General features: G+C 39.9%; 3 protein-coding genes across 5 annotated transcripts; 2 read left to right on the top strand and 1 right to left on the bottom strand.

Annotated features, from left to right (window-relative positions):
- The first annotated feature begins 137 nt into the window (after positions 1 to 137).
- LOC110379969 (3-ketoacyl-CoA thiolase, mitochondrial) lies at positions 138 to 3,979 on the top strand. Its single transcript, XM_021339815.3, has 8 exons — positions 138 to 292; positions 703 to 869; positions 952 to 1,083; positions 1,192 to 1,456; positions 1,613 to 1,785; positions 1,892 to 2,092; positions 2,364 to 2,518; positions 2,799 to 3,979. Exons 1-8 carry the CDS (start codon positions 274 to 276, stop codon positions 2,878 to 2,880), a joined length of 1,194 nt encoding a protein of 397 aa, XP_021195490.3. The 5' UTR covers positions 138 to 273; the 3' UTR covers positions 2,881 to 3,979.
- Positions 3,051 to 4,920, bottom strand: Hspc300 (Haematopoietic stem/progenitor cell protein 300). Of its 2 annotated transcripts, none has more exons than XM_021339816.3 (3): positions 4,688 to 4,919; positions 4,142 to 4,224; positions 3,051 to 3,436 (listed from the first exon to the last, which is right to left on the bottom strand). In XM_021339816.3, the coding sequence occupies exons 1-3, from the start codon at positions 4,806 to 4,808 to the stop codon at positions 3,410 to 3,412; spliced, it is 231 nt and encodes a 76-aa protein (XP_021195491.1). In that variant the 5' UTR covers positions 4,809 to 4,919; the 3' UTR covers positions 3,051 to 3,409. The 2 variants fall into 2 exon arrangements, with proteins under 2 accessions (XP_021195491.1, XP_049700952.1); XM_049844995.2 differs by lacking the exon at positions 3,051 to 3,436 and adding an exon at positions 3,795 to 3,926 and having other exon boundaries at positions 4,688 to 4,920.
- Positions 4,921 to 5,899: 979 nt separating this feature from the next.
- LOC110379968 (focadhesin) lies at positions 5,900 to 19,789 on the top strand. Of its 2 annotated transcripts, XM_064038128.1 has the most exons (19): positions 5,900 to 6,260; positions 6,387 to 6,590; positions 6,935 to 7,094; positions 7,523 to 7,665; positions 8,164 to 8,315; positions 8,577 to 9,142; positions 9,258 to 9,362; positions 9,663 to 9,784; positions 10,390 to 10,593; positions 11,298 to 11,490; positions 11,888 to 11,981; positions 13,468 to 13,670; positions 15,927 to 16,169; positions 16,524 to 16,805; positions 17,209 to 17,414; positions 17,817 to 17,936; positions 18,333 to 18,522; positions 19,073 to 19,200; positions 19,539 to 19,789. In XM_064038128.1, the coding sequence occupies exons 1-19, from the start codon at positions 5,980 to 5,982 to the stop codon at positions 19,576 to 19,578; spliced, it is 3,636 nt and encodes a 1,211-aa protein (XP_063894198.1). In that variant the 5' UTR covers positions 5,900 to 5,979; the 3' UTR covers positions 19,579 to 19,789. The 2 variants fall into 2 exon arrangements, with proteins under 2 accessions (XP_063894198.1, XP_063894197.1); XM_064038127.1 differs by lacking the exons at positions 17,209 to 17,414; positions 17,817 to 17,936; positions 18,333 to 18,522; positions 19,073 to 19,200; positions 19,539 to 19,789 and having other exon boundaries at positions 13,468 to 14,089; positions 16,524 to 16,683.
- Positions 19,790 to 19,904: the final 115 nt, after the last annotated feature.

Below are 19,904 nucleotides of genomic sequence, written 5' to 3'. Positions count from 1 at the left end.
GAGAACAGGGCAATGCAATATATGCAACATTTTATTTGAAGCAGAGAACGTTGTACTGTTAAAAATAAAAACAAACAGTATCTTAAACATTACTATCTTGGCATTTTAAAATGGATGTTGATCTTCAAACTACGTAATATCTTCATATCAACACAATTTACTTTGTATTCGCGTTGATAACACACCTATCAACTGTTTAGTGTAGAAACGCAAGTTTTGTTCCAAACACGTTCCATACCAATCGTGTTTGTTTTGTTTTTTGCTAATTCCAAGATGGCGTCTAGTACCAAAGGTTAGTTTTGAATTTATAGATTTTTTGTCAATATGTATCATATATTTTAGTGACAAGATGATAAATATTGATTGACAGGATTTTGAACTTTAGTCCGCAGCTTTACAGTTGATTTCAGGTTGATCACTTTTATCAGATACCTATTTGGTTAGTTTGGTAATAAGAAGCGGTGTTTATTGAATTTCTATTTGATATTATGTAATTAAATAGGTTATTATTGTATTTTATGTTTCGTTGGGGTTTTAATAAGTAGTAAAGATAAGTAAGCCCCATTATTAGGTTATTTATTGTGGATTATTTCAAGCATTCAAATATCAAAATCCAATTAAAGATAGTAAATACTCGTAGGTAGCATGATAACATTTAACTATAAAACAACAATCATGTTAAGTTTAATGTATTCTTTTCAGCCATTTTCATAATTGGCGCGAAAAGAACGCCATTTTGCAGTCATGGCGGACCTCTACGAGAGTTGCCAGCATATCAAGTATTTGCAACCGCGGCCAAGGAAGCCATACGTGCAGCCAATTTAGAACCTTCGCTCATTGACAATACCGTTGTTGGAAACGTTAATTTTGTAAGATATTTCTTAGCATAAATCTTGATTAGAAATAGTAAGTAAAAGCATTATTTACTTGCTAATTTTGCTCTACTTTCAGTTAAGCCAGTGCGATGGAGGCAAGACGCCGCGGTACTGTGGCATATACTCAGGAGTTCCTATCAGTAGCCCAGCTCTGGGCGTCAGCAAGGCTTGCGGGACTGGGCTGCAAGCCATCATCAACAGTGCCGTGGTAAGCAGCGAAAATATTTAAAAAAGGGGACAGAAAGGCCAATCAAAATGGAAGTTTTAGAACACGACAAAGCAGCTTATAATGTAAATTCTATCTTACTCATTCCAGGACATCATAACAGGCAATTCAAAGATAACTCTAGCAGGAGGAACTGACTTATTGTCCTCAATGCCAATGCTGGTGAGAAATGTCCGATTTGGTACAGCTTTGGGAACACCATACAGGTTTGAAGACCACATACAGAGGCAGATTCCTGACGGGTATACTGGACTGACGATGCAGAAAATGGTGGAAAGCTTGGCGAAAAAATTTGGGGTTACCAGAGAAGATGTTGATGAGTTAGCTTTGCAGAGCCATTTGAAGTGGAAAGCAGGTATCTTTTATACATTTTTCTGCAGATTTTGATCAGCAAATAAAATTAATGTTTTCCTAAATAATAATCATGTTGATTTACAACATATACTCTGTATAAGTCACAAAAATATAGCAGTTAATGGCTGACTCTCAACTTTTAACGCGTTTTTTGCAGCTGAGGAATCAAAAGCGTTTGAACAAGAGTTAGTAAGCCTGGAAGTAACTCTCAAAAAGAAGCAAATACTGGTTGACAAAGATCAAACACGACAGTCGTTAAAAAGTGAGGATTTAAGTAAATTGCCAACGTTAATCGACAATGGAACCATTTTGACGACTGGAAACACTTCTGTAAGTACTTTTTGGACAACAGTCCAGAAGAAGATGCCTCAATGCAAATCGCTTTATGACCTGGTGGCTCCAAACTCCAATGATCTTACGATTCTATAATTGACAGGCCCCAGCAGATGGCGCAGCAGCTCTTCTCCTAGCTCATGAGGAAGCAGTTAGGGGGCACAGTCTTCAACCTCTAGCCAGGGTTGCAGGATGGACCTGTGTAGGAGTGAACCCAGAAGATGCGGGTTTGGGCGGAGTCCTGGCTATTAGGAAGCTTCTAGACAGTCAGAAGCTAACTGTGGGAGATGTAGATCTGTTCGAGGTAAGTTCATATACCATATAATGTCCTTGTCCAAATTGTAAGAAAATCAACGAGAAGATGAAACTTCGAGCAGTAGGAGGAAAATCTGGAGCGCAGTGGCACAAATTACCATTAAGGTAATCAAGAAAAGCATAGAACTTCTGAAAAGAAGTCACCAATTACATTTTGGGTGTGAGCACTTTGCCAGATAAGTTGTCAACCTTTTTATCAACTGCAAAGGAAGAAAACGCCCCTGCTCAGTTTACTAAAAACTTAACTTCCAACTTTACAGATAAACGAGAACTTTGCGTCACAAGCTGTCATTGCCACCCGAGAGCTGAAGATAGACCAAAGTAAGGCGAACGTGAGCGGTGGAGCGCTGGCAATGGGAGACCCGGTGTCGGCCACCGGCGCGAGGATGGTTACACATCTCGTCCATGAACTTAGGTATAATCGTTACACCCTCAAAAACAAGTTTATTGGGAAATGACGAAAACTAATTTTAAGAAATAATTAAACTTGCCTTTATGATGCAAAAACAATATTAGAATGTTCAATATTAGAGTCAGTGCCATAATATTGAAAAAAAATGTGGATGGTTCTATCAGGTTTTTTGTGAGGATAACGGCAATCAGTCCACATTCATGGACTAGCCATGGCATGGACGATTATACTTTTAAAATCTAGATGTTTGAAATATGTAACCAAATTTTTGAATATTTTTCAGGCGTCGTAATCTAAAAAGAGGTATTGCTGCGTCCAGCTGTGGTGGAGGACAAGGCGTCGCTATATTATTGGAGAAAATATAGTATAAATTTTAATAACAGTGTTAATATATCATAATAATAGTTTTTTATTGTATAAGTCGTCATGTTTTATGTTAGACCACTTCTTGCAAATAAAGAAGTCCTTTTTAAGCTGTTTACTGTAAATGCTTTAATTCAAAATTGCGATATGTTATGTATTATTTAAAAACAGATTTGATTTTTCTACAGTATATATTTTCAGATAGATATAATATTACAAGCAGTCACATAATACTATAAAATAATGTATTGACTGAACTGCTAAGAGGGGCAGTGCCGTTTTGCGCTCAATTACATTGTAATAATTAGAAATACACAATAATTACAATAAATAAGCAACTTCAAGATCTTCTACTAACATCAATATGATATACTAATTTTGTATACTTAAATATTACATTATCAACTATGAATTATTCTAATCTACAATATGAAACAAGCATAGAGTAATTATAAAAATGGAAACCATACAAATCTCATGGAATTTTAACTTAAACATAAATCTAAATATTGTTTACTTATGGTATTCAGACTATGTCAGGGTTTCACCTTTAGTTACCTGAAAACAAATGAAAAAGGTAAAAATAACAAAAATTTGTTTTTTTTTTTTTATGAAACGAGCCACTGGTGATGGTGACCAGTGGAAAAAATTGGTCCTCATGAGTTTAGAAATTAAAACATTGTAAAAAAATATGTCTTTAAAAAAGATAATACTCATGACAAGTTATAGTTTGAGAGATATATTGGCAAAAGTTATGCCATTGCAGTCTTTAATACAAGAGATTCAACTTTTCATATTACTGTATTTTTCTTAATAAATTCAATTTTCCCTATTTCTTTTTTCCATCTGGGTGTAAATAAATAAAAATAATTTAAATGAAAAGTTGCCTTATCACACACACAATAAAAAAATAATTCAACTACAAAAAATAATGTACAATTTGACTATCATATTATTACGGCTTATAATTTAAATAATTCTATATTTCTACAGGTTTTGATCCATCCACTAGTTTCATCTCCTGGTTTTGTATTCCAGGTTGGCATTTCTGTTAAAAATTTTGTTCCGTTCAATTTAAATGTACTGATAAGTTCTTATGTAGATGTGTGTTCATATTATTGGGAGGTGCTGCATAGACAATATTTACAACATAAATAGTTCTGTGCCCTAATCTTTAGGTTTCATTTTCAATTGCTTTTATTCAGAATTCTTAGAGCTTAAGAAGTGTTGGAAGGAGGAAGGTAGCATAAAGGTTTTACTTACACAAGCCTCCAAATAATCAATCTTCCTTTCCAAAGAGGTTAGCTTCTCGTTCAGGGTAGCAAGACGTGAGCGGCAGGACATATCTGTAATAAAACATCCATAATTAATAAAAAGTTTTTTGTTTCCATGGTATTGCAAAAAAAAGTGGACATAACATATTCCGGATTTGAAGAGTTGAGAGACAATTGCATTTATAATCACAATAAAGAATGAAAACATTAAGATCATAATAGAATGACATCATTTTTTAAAGCTACAGGTGATAATATTGTCAGCTTAATTGTATACTGTAATAATAGGTAGTTGAATACTAGCTATTTTTATCCTTCAGATGGTAACAGGAAGAGAAAACTTTGGAAGTACTGTTATAGACATTTTTTATCTATCAACAAAGTTGCAAACTGTAACTTGCTCCCAATGAATCACCAATAGGTACATACAGCGGTATTATTTGTTAATTTTTCACTTTTGTAACAAAATGATTGACCGAGTTCTATTTGGATTAGGTGCTCTACATTTTTAAACATGTTTTGGTCTTGTACGTACCGAATGAGTTGAGGAAATCTGTGATTTTCTTAATACTGCCAGTAATCACTTCTATGTACTCCCTGTTCGCCCAGTCCTGTTGGATTTGTTTCTGAATGGTCTCTCTTGGAGGCGTCGACATTTTTACAAGGGGTTTAGTGTATTTTCAGTAATGTTTTTGTTATTTTCAATATCTCAATTCCAACTCGCCAAGCCCCAAATGCTTTCTTTCTTTCAGTGTTGCCAGATGATGATCTAGCATTCTCCCCAAATCTCACCCAAAATCCCCCCAAAATGTTAGTGTTTTGAGAGAAAACCCCCCCAGTGATTAGAAAAATATTTATTTAAATATAATAATTTATAATAATTTTGCAATCGCTTCCATTACTGGATCAGCATCCTCACTTGCGTCGTCGGCTGCAGTTCCATACATTTTCTGCGAGTTAAATCTCTTGAGCATCTTTGAAGTTACTTTAAAATTAACACATCCTCAATCAATCGCAACTTGCGAGAAAGTTCTTTCCACAACAGCGTTAGAAAAAGGCAACGACAAAATTCCTGATGTCAATTTGCTTATATGTCCGTAAGTTTTATCACCAACTGCATTTTTGTGTGTGGTTCTATGGTGGAATCAAATGAAGTAGTAAGTAATTTGGTCACGTTCAGTCATAAAACTTTTCCGAAAAATCCTCCAACTCCCTCCAAGCCAATTTTTAATCCCCCCGCTGATCCCCCCAAAGGATTGTTCCCCCCAAAAAATCCCCCGTGGGCAGAAAATACCCCCAAATTTGGGGGGAATCCCCCCAATCTGGCATCACTGCTTTCTTTATTTTTTCAATTCACAAGCAGAAACCAGTACATAGATTTTAAGTAAGTATGGCATGAATTCCGTCAATTTATATGGTAAAAGCTTGACAACATGATAAAAATAAAACAATTCCCGATTCTGAGGCCTGGACTGCAATTTATGTCATAGTGACAGCTAGAAAGCGGAATTGCCAGAACTGTACATGGTTTAATTTAAAAAACCTACAGATTTCCATGTTAAACAAAAGTCGTAAATAGGCTCTGAACACTTCCTTCAATATTTTTAAGTTTAAGATGCTTTAAATCTCTATATACCTGATTTCAGTGGGTAATGCTCAATGTGGAAGAGGTTTTGTTATTCATTGCTAGAATAAAAAAATAATATCCATTACAAATGCCATGTCACTGTCAGTGAAGTGTCAGTGTGTTATGCCAGCTCCAGCTGCTCACCAGCTGGCCGGGCGATTTTCGTATATAACTCAAATAATAACAAAAGTATCCATAAAATGGATGAGATTGAATACAAACTGAACACTAAAAACAGTGTTCTAATAGTTAACGCGATCGACAAGCTTCTCGCTACTATCAAATCGAAGTACAAGCCTATTGAACGTCAAAGGTTTGTGAATGAAAATGAGGAGCTGAAGTTTCTTAGGGAGAAGTGTTCCTCGACGGATGCCACGGTCAGCATGACAGCGTGCCAGGGTCTGCTGGCGCTGGTGGAGCTAGGAGTCCTGGAGATAGCTCATACCATGTCTACTGTGGTCACCTTATTGCCTAGCACACAGTAAGTTCCCAGATCTCTCCTTTACGGTTTAAGACATTTATTTCCCAAAAATGAATATGAATAATGAGTTTTCTGTTATCCACTTACTTTATGATCTCCAAGTATAAGGTTCCATATTTATTTCAGCAACTACTCAGCAATAATATCTACAATGTCTGGTCTCCTCATCCTGGATCTGAAGGCGCGCCTGGTGCCTGGTCAGCAGTACAAGTGCCAGTTCAGCCTCAAGTCTCCGCAACACCTGTTCATCACGGTACTCGAGAAGAATAAAGCAGCTGAAGATGTTATCCTCGCTCAAATGCATTCTTTGTGCACACATCCTGATTACATGTGAGTAGCTGGATACTGTTATAGGTCAATATTTTTGTTCTTCTATCTTGCTATTTTTGCCATTGAATTTTCAACTTTAAGGAAACCATCTAGGGTACATTTAAATGCACTGACTTTTTTAAGGTGAAAGAAAATTATTATAAAAACAGATACATGAGTTAATTATGTACTGTTAAATTGTGTTAAAGGAACAACAAGATCCAAGATCTGTGTTGCACCTAGGCAATTTCAACTTGAGTTATATTATAAATTGTGTACTTTCAAAAGTATTCACTAAACTACCATGCAATTGATGTTTAGATAAACAGATCTAATCTTAAATAATGTGAATATTTCTATTCCAGTGTATCATCAAACAGCTTAGAACTCCTGAGGCCAGTGTTCCTCTGGCTGACTTGCCACCCCAAGAGGGAGAGCAGCATCAAACCCTGGCAGCTGCTGCTTGGTTTACCACAGAGCACCGCCCAGTCTTCACTCATATTTGCCTGTCTTAGTTGTCAACAGGTATACATAGCTTTTTATTTTATTTAATGGACCTCCAAGAAAAAACATACACAACACAATCGTAAAACTAAGACATAGTAATGTAGCATATGTATTCCTTTAGTTACAGGAGGACACATGTCTTTGATCACTAGATCTGATAAAAGAATGCTCTGCTTGGTAACTGGATAAAGAATAAGCGACTTGACTGTATTGTCTACATCCTGTATATGGTTATGGTGCTGTAGAAGGCATTTTTTAGGCAACCTTACTTTAGTGTCGATGTCTTGTATACGGTCACGGTGCTCTGGCAGGCATTTTGCAAAATAGCTTGAGTTGATAAAGGCTGAAACCAAAACTACATTACAAATTACAACCTAGAGTTTCACTCCTCATAATGAATTCCCTTTATTTGTGTAGAGAAGTGTAACAATTTAATACTTTTCCAGATTAGCAATGAAGCACTAATAGATCGCTCGTTCGCCGCATACACCGCTGTGACCGAGGCGGCGTTGTACCGACAAAACCGCGACCACGTGGTGGCACTGCTGCCCATGCTCGCCCGGGTATCCAACCAGCTTATGAAGCTCTGGTTAGTATGGTAGCACTGACATTGTGTGACAGATGTGCAGCGCTAATAGATGGCTCGATCGCCGCTTAGATACTTCTTATGTGCTTCCCCTGTGTACTCTACCCTTATATTCTCCTCTTAAGAATTCCTTTATATAGGGTCCTGTCCTTTATGGACTACCCCTATGTATGCTTTTAATACTAGCCACGTAAGAAATGAAGACGAGCGGAGATTCCGTAAGTCAGGTAGGCGCCTTCTTGTGGCTCAAGTAGGAGCGTTCTTTCCCCGAACACCCACATTTTTGAGCGCTATTTGTAATGACATCTGCTCTAGTCATTTTGTTCTATGTTGTACTGCCCCTATGTATTCCACAAATGTCCCTGACGTTAATAAATGTGAATGTTTTGTATCGATGAATGTGCCTACAACTATTTTTTGAATGCTAGATCCGCCCGTGATAAATATTATTTGTATATATTATTATATCAGTATAGACGTAGATAAGTGTTAACATTACAGTCGCGACCCGCGTCCCTGCTACGTGCTGCTAGAGCGCTGCTTCGCGCTCGACGCGCCTGAGCTGCGTTCTGTGGCAGGCATCACGCTCATGCTGTTAGCTGAGAATCTCTCTGAAACGTCCGCCTTGTATCTACTCGACCTGCTGAATTTGGGTGAGTATTTTAAAGGTTTTGTTAATAATTAAAACTATCTTGAAGCTTTTTATTTCCTAAAGTATGTACCCTAAATGCTCCGAAACTACTGGACAGATTTGAAAAGGACACAGTTCCAGGAGCTATGAAAAGAAAAGTGAATGAATAACTCGACCATTTTTTTTTCTCTCAAAGTCATATAATCGCTTGTTTTTTTATTAGAAGCAAATACACAGTATTCAAATAAATTACGAATTAACTAATATCCATTTCAATCAACAGCTCTCAACATAATCAGTAAATACGAATACTCAGCAATATCATTGAACGTATTCGTAGCACAAGCTCTCCAGTGGCTGAACCTCCCGTCCTACCTCACCGCAGCCGCCCTCAAAGTCGGCTCCAAAATACTCACAACATACAAGCACCACTACAAAGACGACCGAAGACTTTATTCGCCTAATTTAAAAGCAAATAAAACCTTCCAAGCTTTATTATACTCAGACAGCCGTCTATCAATCGTTTTTAAGGCCAACCAAAATTGGGAGCGTATAAGAGATGACCCGGACAAATTGAAAAGTTGGCTTGAATCTCTATCTTCGATAAACGATGATGTCAAATTGCAATTGCTACCATTTTTTATGGGTATGATTATGGAGAAACGTAAAGAAGAGTGGTATGAGGAGATAATATTAATAGTGCTTAAGATACTTGTGGATTTGGTGCAAAATAACAAGGATTTTACAGTGCAGATGTTGCCATTGTTGGTGTATTTGATAGCTAATGAAAGGAATCCTGCTGTGAAACTGCAGTGTTTCAAAGCGTTGCCTTTAATGGCGAAAAGTAAAGTGAGTTTTGAAAATTAATGTTTGTAAACTTGATAATAATAATTTTAGAATACCAAAGATATTAAGCCTGGAAAAAATTTTCTTTAATAAAGCCTCAACCTCTTGCAATTTTCAGGAGAATGTGCCAGATATAGTAAAAGTGCTACAGAAGATAAAGTCGAACAAGGGAGCGCCTACTTCCCTCCTCATCTTGATATACACCAGTTTAGCAGAAACACAGGTACCTAACTTATTGCCCACTGATTTTAATACTTTCGTTAATTGTTGTGAAAACATCACATTAATTAGATCGTTGGGCTTAGTGTAGTACCCTTAGGAACTCCAATCTTGCTATTAATCAATTTGTTTTTCTTTTATCTATATTTAAATCAACCACAGAGACGCATTTCTGAGTAACAAAAAAAAGGACAAATGATGCCAAAACCCAAGCCATTTCATTCTTTTGTCTTCATTCTTTAAATTACAGGTTTTGATACTGGTAAATGCACAATATTCTTGTAATAATTTCTTCTGTGCCCAGGTGCGATGTTTCCCGTACTTACAAGAGATGTTGGTGGACCAGAATATCGGGAGACCAGACGACCTCAAATGGGAACTGGACATCGCTAAGGCTTTGTCGGTACAACGCATCTGTGAAATACGGTATGTTTGTAGCTATATGTATAGTCTAGGACGTATTTTAAGTTAGTGTGAGTGGAATAGGTGAACTAATAGAAAAATATACCCATTTTAGTTCTTTATTTAATTGGCTTTGTCAGTTAGGGGAAATCTTGTAAGGTTTATTTGAACGACTTGTCTAAATTAAAGATTTTTTTTGTTCCAACATTTGACAGTTTTGGTCGTCAATATTTTTTTTTAGATTTTTGATTTTTGACATATATTTTTTTACATATTCACAATCAAACAAAACAACCTATCCTAACAATACCCTCTCGGCTTGGACAGGGTTTTGTTAACATATTGTATTGTCCACCACCATACCGTCAAATCATGGGCTGGAGCTGGAGTCGGAGATCGCGATGCGGCAAGCATTTATCATTATGACACAGTCGCTTATCTAAGGCTACTCAACTGCGAACCTTTAATTTGTTCCAATCTTTTCAGTTTCTTAAACATATTGACATTTCCAATCCAAGCTAGTTTGTTGCGCCACTTCTTCCCAAAAAATGCACTAGCGGAAATGGTGAAGGCCATTTTGGGGGCTGTCTTTTGTAATTTTTTTTTAACGTTCGTAAAATTTTGATCAGCCCCTCAAGCCACGGGCTAGAGCTAGTGTCGGTGATCGCATCGCTCCTCAACCGCTGTACCGACCGCTCCGGGGCCGTGGTAACAGTCGCCTGTGTTGAGTCCTTGGCGCGGCTGTGGCGCTGCGCCGCGCTGGCGCCGCACTCCACGTGGGCAGCCTTACAGCCCAAGCTGGCGAAGGATCATAGGCCTACTGTGCAGATCAGGTTGGTTCTTATTAAATACTAGCTTCTGCCAGCGGTTTCACCCGCATCCCGTGGGAACTACTTCCCGTACCGGGATAAAAAGTAGCCTATAGCCTTCCTCGATAAATGGGCTATCTAACACTGAAAGAAATTTTCAAATCGGACCAGTAGTTCCTGAGATTAGCGCGTTCAAACAAACAAACAAACAAACTCTTCAGCTTTATAATTAGTATAGATATTTCGTTTGTGTAATATTGAATAGGTACTTTTTTCATTTTCAACAGATTTTTATCTCTTATGTGCTCTCTTATGTACTCCCTTATGTACTCTTATGTACGCCCTTTATGTACACTCTTATGTACTCCTCTTATGTAGTCTCTTATTTACTCCTCTTATGTACTCTCTTATGTACTCCTCTTATGTACCCCTCTTATGTACTCGCATGTAATCCCTTTATGTACTCCCCTTATGTACCCCTCTTATGTACTCGCATGTACTCTATTATGTACTCCCTTTATGTACTCTCTTATGTACACTTTTATGTACTCTCTTATGTACTCCCTTTATGTACTCTCTTATGTACCCTCGTATGTGCTCTCTAGTGTACTCCTCTTATGAACCTTATGTATTCCTCCTTTGTTTTTCGCACATACTCTTTCCCACTGTCATTTCACACACAACTTCATCATCTGAACTACTGATCACAAACACCCTTTCCACCCCAGCATCTGCCAGCTCCTCAGCGAAGTGCCCTCGCTCCGGGTGGCCACTCCTGAGTTCGACAACCTGATCTCCGAGGCAGTTCGCAAGCTATGGAGCGTGGTGGCCGAGGGTAGTCTCCCTGAAGTGGTGGAGGCTGGCTGCGATGCACTCGCTACGTACAAGATCGATGATTATAAGCTCGCTGATGTACCTGAGGTTAGTGAACTAATAGTTATGCCATGATCTCTTTCCGGTCGTGTCGGATTGCCGTCGCATCGCGCTATGAGAGTGAAGGAATAGTGAGTACACCTGCGTCTGCATAAATGCTTGTGCACTATAATATGTCCTGCGCAGCTGGCTGATCTCATCATCATCACCAGTACTATTACATAGATAAAAACTCTAAACTTGATGAACAGATTTAATTGAAATTAAACAGCAAACCGTGATGCGGATGAAGTTTCACACTATTATTTATCTTGATAGCCTTTAAATTTTCCCAACAATGTTTTAAAATTTTGTTCGGTTCGGATTTCTAGTGTAACCGAATACAACGTCGTACCAATGTGCTAAGAAGATGGAGTCTGGATGGAAAAGTAATATTTTCTTTCAGATATACAGGAGGACAGTGAAACTACCAGCATCATATTGCAAGACCCCTGCTGATGCTGCCAGAAGACCAGAAGAGGTATTAGACTACGTACCATGTGAGTCACTCTTTGTTATAATTGAAATGAACTATTGCATATTTATTTATTCCTCATTGAATGTTGTAAAATGAAAATTATTGGTCATAATTTTAAGAGAAATTGAGCAAGAACATATTTTGCCAACCCCAAGTGACTAGGCAAGGAAGAAGAAGAATTGTTGTACAAACTCGATTAAGAAAAGCAACAAGAAAGACAGAATTTACAATGGGAAGCATTTTTGTTTAAGTTTTAAAACAAACACAGCTCACTATTTTTCTATATAAAAGTGTAAAAAGATTCAGGTCTCTCTGTTGGACAGTAATAGATAGTATATCAGAGGCGGATATGAATTTTCGTGCAATTTACATGTATAAATGGACATTAGAGTAGAAAACGATCTCTTTGCAGTGGCTACGCTAGCCGGGACAGTTTTCATTATTTGATTTTTTTTTGTATATAAGGTAGTTTTCATACTCCCAATTCTCATCAACCTGTCGAACTCAAATTATTGTCAGTAGACCGTGCAATAAGTGTGCCGTCACAAGTAAATTAGTTTTATGGGTATTGGCCACAGTAGATTGTCCTATGTATTATATGACTAATGGATAAAAAAATACATATTGCATGCAATCGTTCGATGCCTACCTTATTCCGTTATTCAAACATTGTAACTCCCATTCAATAGCATCCCTTAGCGAAGTAATTGTTTTCGTTGTTTAAAGAATCCGCTTTGTTTCGGTAAAGTCCAAGCTTGAGTCTTGGGCGTCGTCCTAATTGGCAGCGATCGCGCGATGGCGCGATGCGTTCTCATCGTGCGATAAGTTCAAACATACAGATTTCATCAGAGTGTCCTATTTGAACCTCGCAAGTAATCGTGCGAGCACATGAAATGCTTAATATTGATCGTGCGATGCGTTTGATCGTGCGATCATGTAATCAAAGCAACAGATCTCTTTTGAGTGTCCTAATTGGTTACATACGTACGCGATGCCTCGACGCGCGAGGGGCGCGGGACGAAAGGGGCAAGGGCCAACACCAGTGACACACAGTAGGTACTCGGCTCGCTCGTGGCCGGACGCCATTTTTTGTGTTTTCATTCTTCGTTTGGCTATTCTGTTACACACAAGATGACATTCGAAGAAGATTTAATTAACCAAGTACGTTTACATCCTATTGTTTGGAATAAACAGAGTGAGGACTATAAAAACAGGTTGAAAAATGAAAGAGCATGGGATATAATATTGCCCGACAGCAAAAACTGTGCATCTCTATAAAGAGCCATCGTGAAAGTGGCGTAAGCGTGACGGAGCGACGGCATCGCACGATAGACATCGCGCGATCTATTAGGACACCTGTTAGGTCATCGTGCGACCACTTTGATCGTGCGATGAAAAACGCATCGCGCCATCGCGCGATCGCTGCCAATTAGGACAACGCCTTGGACTATCCGAGACAAAAGGCGTTTTTTCTCTTCTCAAATATGAAGAAACAATGACCTTTTCAGGCGAGATCTGGCCAGAAGTGTTTAAGTACACGAACCTGAGCGCATTAGGAGGGGTATCTAGACTCGCGGCCCGGCTCATCGAGCGCGAGGTACGCGGGTACCGCTCCGGACAGTACGCGCTGGAGCGGCACGAGCCGGCCTCGCTGCAGCACCTGCACCCCACCAGCGTGGCCAGGGGACTGGTGGACTGCTTCAGGAGACAGGTAACTGTACACGAACAGAGCGCGAGGTACGCGGGTACCGCCCGGACAGTACGCGCTGGAGCGCCACGAGCCGGCCTCGCTGCAGCACCTGCACCCCACCAGCGTGGCCAGGGGACTGGTGGACTGCTTCAGGAGACAGGTAACTGTACACGAACAGAGCGCGAGGTACGCGGGTACCGCTCCGGACAGTACGCGCTGGAGCGGCACGAGCCGGCCTCGCTGCAGCACCTGCACCCCACCAGCGTGGCCAGGGGACTGGTGGACTGCTTCAGGAGACAGGTAACTGTACACGAACAGAGCGCGAGGTACGCGGGTACCGCTCCGGACAGTACGCGCTGGAGCGGCACGAGCCGGCCTCGCTGCAGCACCTGCACCCCACCAGCGTGGCCAGGGGACTGGTGGACTGCTTCAGGAGACAGGTAACTGTACACGAATCAAAGGGGACCGGCTGGTCCTGAAGTAACTACTTCCCATACCAGGATAAAATAACCAGTGTTTTATATAAAGCGATTCTATCTGAACTCCTCGATCCAGTTACACAAACAACCCGATACTCCATGATTATCAGATTTTCTGGCAAATGACAGCTATAAACCACCAACGTGCTTTCCGAAACAATTAGGATGTATTTATGATATAAGTAGTCGACCAGAACCGACCGCGCCAAGCGTTACCTAACCTTATGATAAGCAAGTAAACCAATTCAAATATCTTGGCAGCACCATAACATCCAGGTGTCTCCTTGATAACGAAGTCAACAGCCGAATAGGAGCAGCTGCTGCAGCTTTTGGTAGACTTCGTGCCAAGGTGTTCCGCTCACATGACATAAAGCTCTCTACAAAAGTAGCTGTGTACATGGCAATAGTTCTGCCAAATCTCCTATATGCCTCTGAGACTTGGTGTCTCTACCGCGAGCATATTCGGACATTAGATAGATTCCATCTAAAATGCCTACGTGACATTATGTGCATCCAGTGGTCGGACCGTGTTCGTAACACGGAAGTACTTAGACGCGCTAATGTCAGCGGTATTGAGGCCTATCTAATGCGTCGACAGCTGCGCTGGGCTGGTCATGTCTCCCGGATGTCAGATGCCCGAGTAGCAAAGCGCGTCTTCTACTCAGAGCTGGAGACTGGCAAGTGTAAGCAGGGTGGTCAACGTCTGCGGTACAAAGATGTGCTGAAACGCCACATGAAGAGATGTGACTTAGATCCGTCACACAGGGAGGCTATGGCGGCAGATAGGACCAAATGGAGGCGGACTATTAAGGACAAGGTGTGCGAGTTTGAGAGCCGGCGGAGAGAACAGCTCGACGCTAGGCGAGATGAGCTGAAGGCCCGACCACCCGCGGCCATACAATACACCTATATCGGAGGAGTGCTGACTTGCAGTGAATGTGGACGGACATTCACTGCAAAAATTGGCTTTGTCAGTCACTGGAGAGCACACCAGCGAAGCTTTCAAAATTAAGCGCAGATCCAAGTCGCTGTGGCCGAAATCGGCCAGGATCAATATACAGTAGAATCCGGATATAACGACCTTCAAGGGACCGACGATACTATGTCGTACTAACCGGACGACGCACAAAACGGACGGATTATTTCTTAAGTTCATATCTTAACATGTACAATAATGTACATACATACATAACTTACGAATACATATTATTATCTTCTTATATATAAAAATGAATTGATGTTCGTTAGTCTCACTAAACCTCGAGAATGGCTGGACCGATTTGGCTTATTTGGGTTTTAAAATGTTCGTAGAGGTCCAGGGAAGGTTTAAACGATACGAAGTTTGTTGGATCGGCTAGTCTTCTTATACATAAAAATGAATTGCTGTTCGTTAGTCTGACTAAAACTCCGGAATGGCTGGACCGATTTGGCTTATTTTGGTTTTAGAATGTTTGTAGAGGTCCAGGGAAGGTTTAAACGATACGAACGCGGGGGTGCGAGTGCGTAGGTAAACAAAACATAGCGCGTGTGTCGTTTTAACCGGACGTATTATAATAAATATTGGTCGCTATAAGCAGTTGGTCGCTTAAACCGGAGTCGCACTAAACGGTTATATTGTCTTAGTACCTATATACGAAACCTAACTTGAGTAAAGATTATCGTCGCTAAAACCGATTAGTTGTTATAAGCGAAGTCGTTATATATGAATTCTACTGTATATAACCTTATGATCGATGGACCAATGCAGCTATATCTTAGCCACTATGTGTTCCTCTTTAAAATAAAACTCTCTTTTCAGGCCACATCACCCTCCTACGATTTCCCCGACACGGTCCTCCTCGCCATACTCCAGGCTCTTACCTCAGAGTTCCCCAAACCTCTTCCTCCGTTCGACCTATGCTTCTTACCCGAGGTGTTCCACCGAGGCTTGGAGTGGAGGCGCGGGTGTGTCACCCTGGCGGCGAGGCAGGCTCAGGTGTCTCCGTCCGGGAGGAGGATCTTGGAGACTTATCTGCAGGGAGTCAGCTCTGGGAGTGCTGAGGTGAGGAGTTTGCTTTTGATATCTAAAACCAGAAAAATAAGAAAGTGATTTCAGCATATTTTATTGCAATAAAGCAGTTATTTATTTGGAGATCTTACCTCATTTTGGAATTTTGCCTATTTGAGAGTTGCTCTCAAAGGTTCATCAACTTATTGAAATTGTCACTACAGAACTTTTATTGTATTGTCTGGCAAAATTGTGATTTTGTTATTTTTAAATTTATGATTGTTTATATTTTTTATGAACACATTTTTTTTAAGAAAAAATAATTTCTCACAACAGAATCAGAAAATTCAGCGATCTTTTGACTTGACTTGACATTTTCACAAAACTTCTAATAAACCTTTCTTCCAGGAATCAGACACCATCTTAGTCTTCGACATTCTGCCAATACTCTGCCGAAGCATGCCACCAAATTCCCTCCGGCCTCCCATAGAGAAGTCTCTCTCTGACTCCTTTGCCGCCGTCTCCAGCTTCAAGCTGAAGGGTCGAGGAGATGAGAAGGAGCACCTGTTCATCCAGCAGATAGAGAAGATCAGGCAGTGTCTGGAGTGCGATAAGATACATGATGCCAATAGGACCTTGCTGTCGCAGATAGTCGAGCAGTATTTCTCTATGATTAGTGATGATAATGTGGTAAGTAATATCGTATGTATATCAATTGCTTATAAAATCCGTTATATTGTCTGTGACAGTTTCAGAATTGTGTTCAGTAATTTTTTATTCAATTAAAAATCTCCAGTAAAAAAATTAGTATATTTTGTATCCATATTCTTTGCCAAATTAACCATTTGATTTGATTTTACGGACATATGGTCAATATATTTTTTTTTTAATTTTCGTCAAACATTTTCTACAGCAACTAGCTAGTATGTACAAGCCTTGTCCCTTTATTTTTTTTTTATTATTTCTATACACTCAAACAAATAATTATCATACTTATCATCACATTTACAACTTGTGAGAGTTTTCAGCTTGTCAGTCAATTTGCCTACTTTTTCATTTTGCCGAATTTAAAAAATCTCTTCTTCCCTGTCAGGCATGGCCATCATTCGTGCTCTGCTGCCGCAGCCTATCCAGCAAGTACTTGGAGCGCATGACGTCACCGTCAGGCTGGTGGTCGGTGTCGGCGCCGCTGCTGCGCAAGGCGAGTGCAGTGCGCTGCGCTGTAGCTGCGCTACCTGAAACGAGTAACGCGCTGAACTGGCTCAATGAGATTATTGATGCTCAGGCTAGCCAGATCACGTTAGTATTTCTTATCATCATCTACCGAGCCTTTTCCCTGTTGGGGTCGGCTACCCGTCTAATCGGATGCTGCTGAGTACCAGTGTTTTACAAGGAGCGACTCAAGCCAGTTACCCAGGCAACCCAATACCCCTTGGTAAGACTGATGTCAGATTTACTGGTTTCTTTCTGACTTCCTGTAACGTCTACCAAAGATGTTCAATGTCAGCCGACGCCAGTATTACTTACTTAGATATACAAATACATACTCCCTTATGTACTCTCCCTTATATTCTTATGAACTTATGTAATGTACGTGAAATACCAGTTGAGTATATCAGATGAATATGTAAAACCTTATTTAAGAGTTTACCTGCCCCTTTCTATCACTTACCTCACCTTACAATAATTATAACTTTGCAGCGAACAAGAGTACTCTCTGCGCTGCATGGTGCCGGCGCTGAAGGCAGTCGAGCCGGATGCCGAGGCCACCAGGGAGTGGTTCCTGCAGCTCATGGGACGGACGCAAGTCGCCTTCAACGAGTAAGATACTTTTTAGTTATATACTTTAGTAGACGTAATAAGGAAATATGTTTGGGTTGAAAAAATAGTGTACTTAATATCAATATACTTTGCTGCAACTTTCCATTGAACATTACATGGAACAACTGACTTCCCGTAACAATCGCCAAAGATGTTCAAATGACAGCCGAGACTCAGCAATTAAACATTCATTCCAAAACACGAAATAACTCGTTATTACAACATGGTCACCCATCCAAGGACTGATCGCAGGAGGCGTTGCGTAACCTTATGATCCATCTGTTTGCGAGGCTTTCACTTAGCTACTGGGTGGCTGGGTTTCTCCTATATCATTCGTTATTCCCATACTGTTATGTATTTAATTTTATATCCTTATATCCCCACTTAATGTTGCAGAACTGAAGACAAATCGGCGAAGCTGTACCTATGCGATGTCTTCATGCTATGCGTGGTGGTGTTCAGCGGGCTGTGGGCGCTGGAGTCTGAGGAGCAGCTGTGTGGCAGCCGCAGCGCCAGGCAAGCCCTGCTGCCGCCTGCTGCTGCCGAACTGCTCACCAGGAGCACTTGGGCTAACTGCACTCTGCAGGTGAGGGTTATAATCCTCAAGTTTGATGTATTAAATGCACGAAGATGAGCAGATATGTGCAGCGCTATTTTCTCGGTCAAAAACATATAGTGGGCGTGACCAAAACGGTTAGTTACGAGTAAACAAACGAAGGGCTCGGGTTCCAAAAAAGGCTTATGATGGAGCTAATAACGTTCCTCGTCCGAACACCCGCATTTTGGCGATGCTACTTTATTTTCCGTTATGGTATCTCTGCTCTACATTTGGTTCTATGGTTAGATGTCTTGGAATTGGAGAATTTTCAAGAAATATTTTGGACTGCAAAGGACTCTAAAAAGAATAATTATAACATAGGTACTAGCCGTTTTCCTGCTGTTTCATCCGCGTCCTGTTGGACCCACTGCCCGTACGGGGATGAAACTACTCATCCTCGGTATGGGCAGTGGCCTATGTTACTCGGGCGGGAAAAGTGTAGGTTTCCAACAGTATTTTTTAAATCTGTTCAGTATTTTTGGGGCCTTCAGGCTTCAAACTTTATAAGTATAGAAGTACAGATAAGTGTTGTAAATAGATGCTGGAGTGGCTGTGCCACACACGCACGGCAGCAGGCGACAGCAGCACGGCGCTCGCGTGCCAGCGGGCTCTGCTGGCCGCCCGACACGCCGCGCCATTCGCTACACACAACATATGGATGAGGCTGTGAGTAGTATTATTGTTTAACAGCCAAATTACCTTGTTTTTTTAATTTTTTTTTTGTCAAATCTATACAGCTTTTGATCTTGTAAATTTCAAACCATGTTCTTGAAAAGTTTTCTAGATATAAAAAAATTGTTAACTTAAAAATGATCTTCAAACAAAAATATTTGTATTACTTATCAAGGTTGCTACATCGGTTGATAAAATTTCTAACATTAACGTATCCATAAGCAAATACAGAACTTGATTGATTTTTATTTTTGACTCCGCAACTTATTCTAAAATTATTTAAAAAAACATTTTGCTGTTTAATTATTAACGTTTTTATTATTTTCCTACAGGGAGAGCCACTTCGGACGTGATATCATCATTGATGAATAAATATTTAAGCTATATACTAAGCATGACTTGTATTATGTGACTTATGTATATTAATATACGTTATCGACTGAATATTTTATATTGACGACATATAATATAATTATTATCTAGTCAAATAAGATTGTTGTATTCGAATAGGTTTAGACAGGGCGCATTGGTTACTTTTGACACCGTGACTGTTTTGACCAAATAAAAATGCTATAGGCTAGTACACATTTGTTTTTTATTGGGTATACAATATCACATGATGATTATTATAATTTAATTAGGGTTGAGAATACATTTAGTTGGATCATAATCTGATATGTTAAGGTGCGTACGGATAG

This window comes from Helicoverpa armigera, chromosome 15 (genome assembly GCF_030705265.1).
Source record: "Helicoverpa armigera isolate CAAS_96S chromosome 15, ASM3070526v1, whole genome shotgun sequence".
In the NCBI taxonomy this organism is placed as follows: Eukaryota; Metazoa; Arthropoda; class Insecta; order Lepidoptera; family Noctuidae; genus Helicoverpa; species Helicoverpa armigera.
This window is presented reverse-complemented; position numbering and strand designations above follow the sequence as displayed.

What these genes read in the sequence shown, in the direction of transcription:
- LOC110379969 (XM_021339815.3), top strand. An exon ending in TTGTTGGAAACGTTAATTTT is followed by an intron (nt 870 to 951) that starts GTAAGATATTTC and finishes CTCTACTTTCAG; the next exon opens with TTAAGCCAGTGCGATGGAGG. An exon ending in CCATTTGAAGTGGAAAGCAG is followed by an intron (nt 1,457 to 1,612) that starts GTATCTTTTATA and finishes CGTTTTTTGCAG; the next exon opens with CTGAGGAATCAAAAGCGTTT.
- Hspc300 (XM_049844995.2), bottom strand. Translation starts at nt 4,808, where the DNA reads ATGTCGACGCCTCCAAGAGAGACCATTCAGAAACAAATCCAACAGGAC. An exon ending in AGATTTCCTCAACTCATTCG is followed by an intron (nt 4,225 to 4,687) that starts GTACGTACAAGA and finishes GTTTTATTACAG; the next exon opens with ATATGTCCTGCCGCTCACGT. An exon ending in TTGATTATTTGGAGGCTTGT is followed by an intron (nt 3,927 to 4,141) that starts GTAAGTAAAACC and finishes AATTTTTAACAG; the next exon opens with AAATGCCAACCTGGAATACA.
- LOC110379968 (XM_064038128.1), top strand. Translation starts at nt 5,980, where the DNA reads ATGGATGAGATTGAATACAAACTGAACACTAAAAACAGTGTTCTAATA. An exon ending in AACCAGCTTATGAAGCTCTG is followed by an intron (nt 7,666 to 8,163) that starts GTTAGTATGGTA and finishes TTAACATTACAG; the next exon opens with TCGCGACCCGCGTCCCTGCT. An exon ending in CCAGTTTAGCAGAAACACAG is followed by an intron (nt 9,363 to 9,662) that starts GTACCTAACTTA and finishes TTCTGTGCCCAG; the next exon opens with GTGCGATGTTTCCCGTACTT.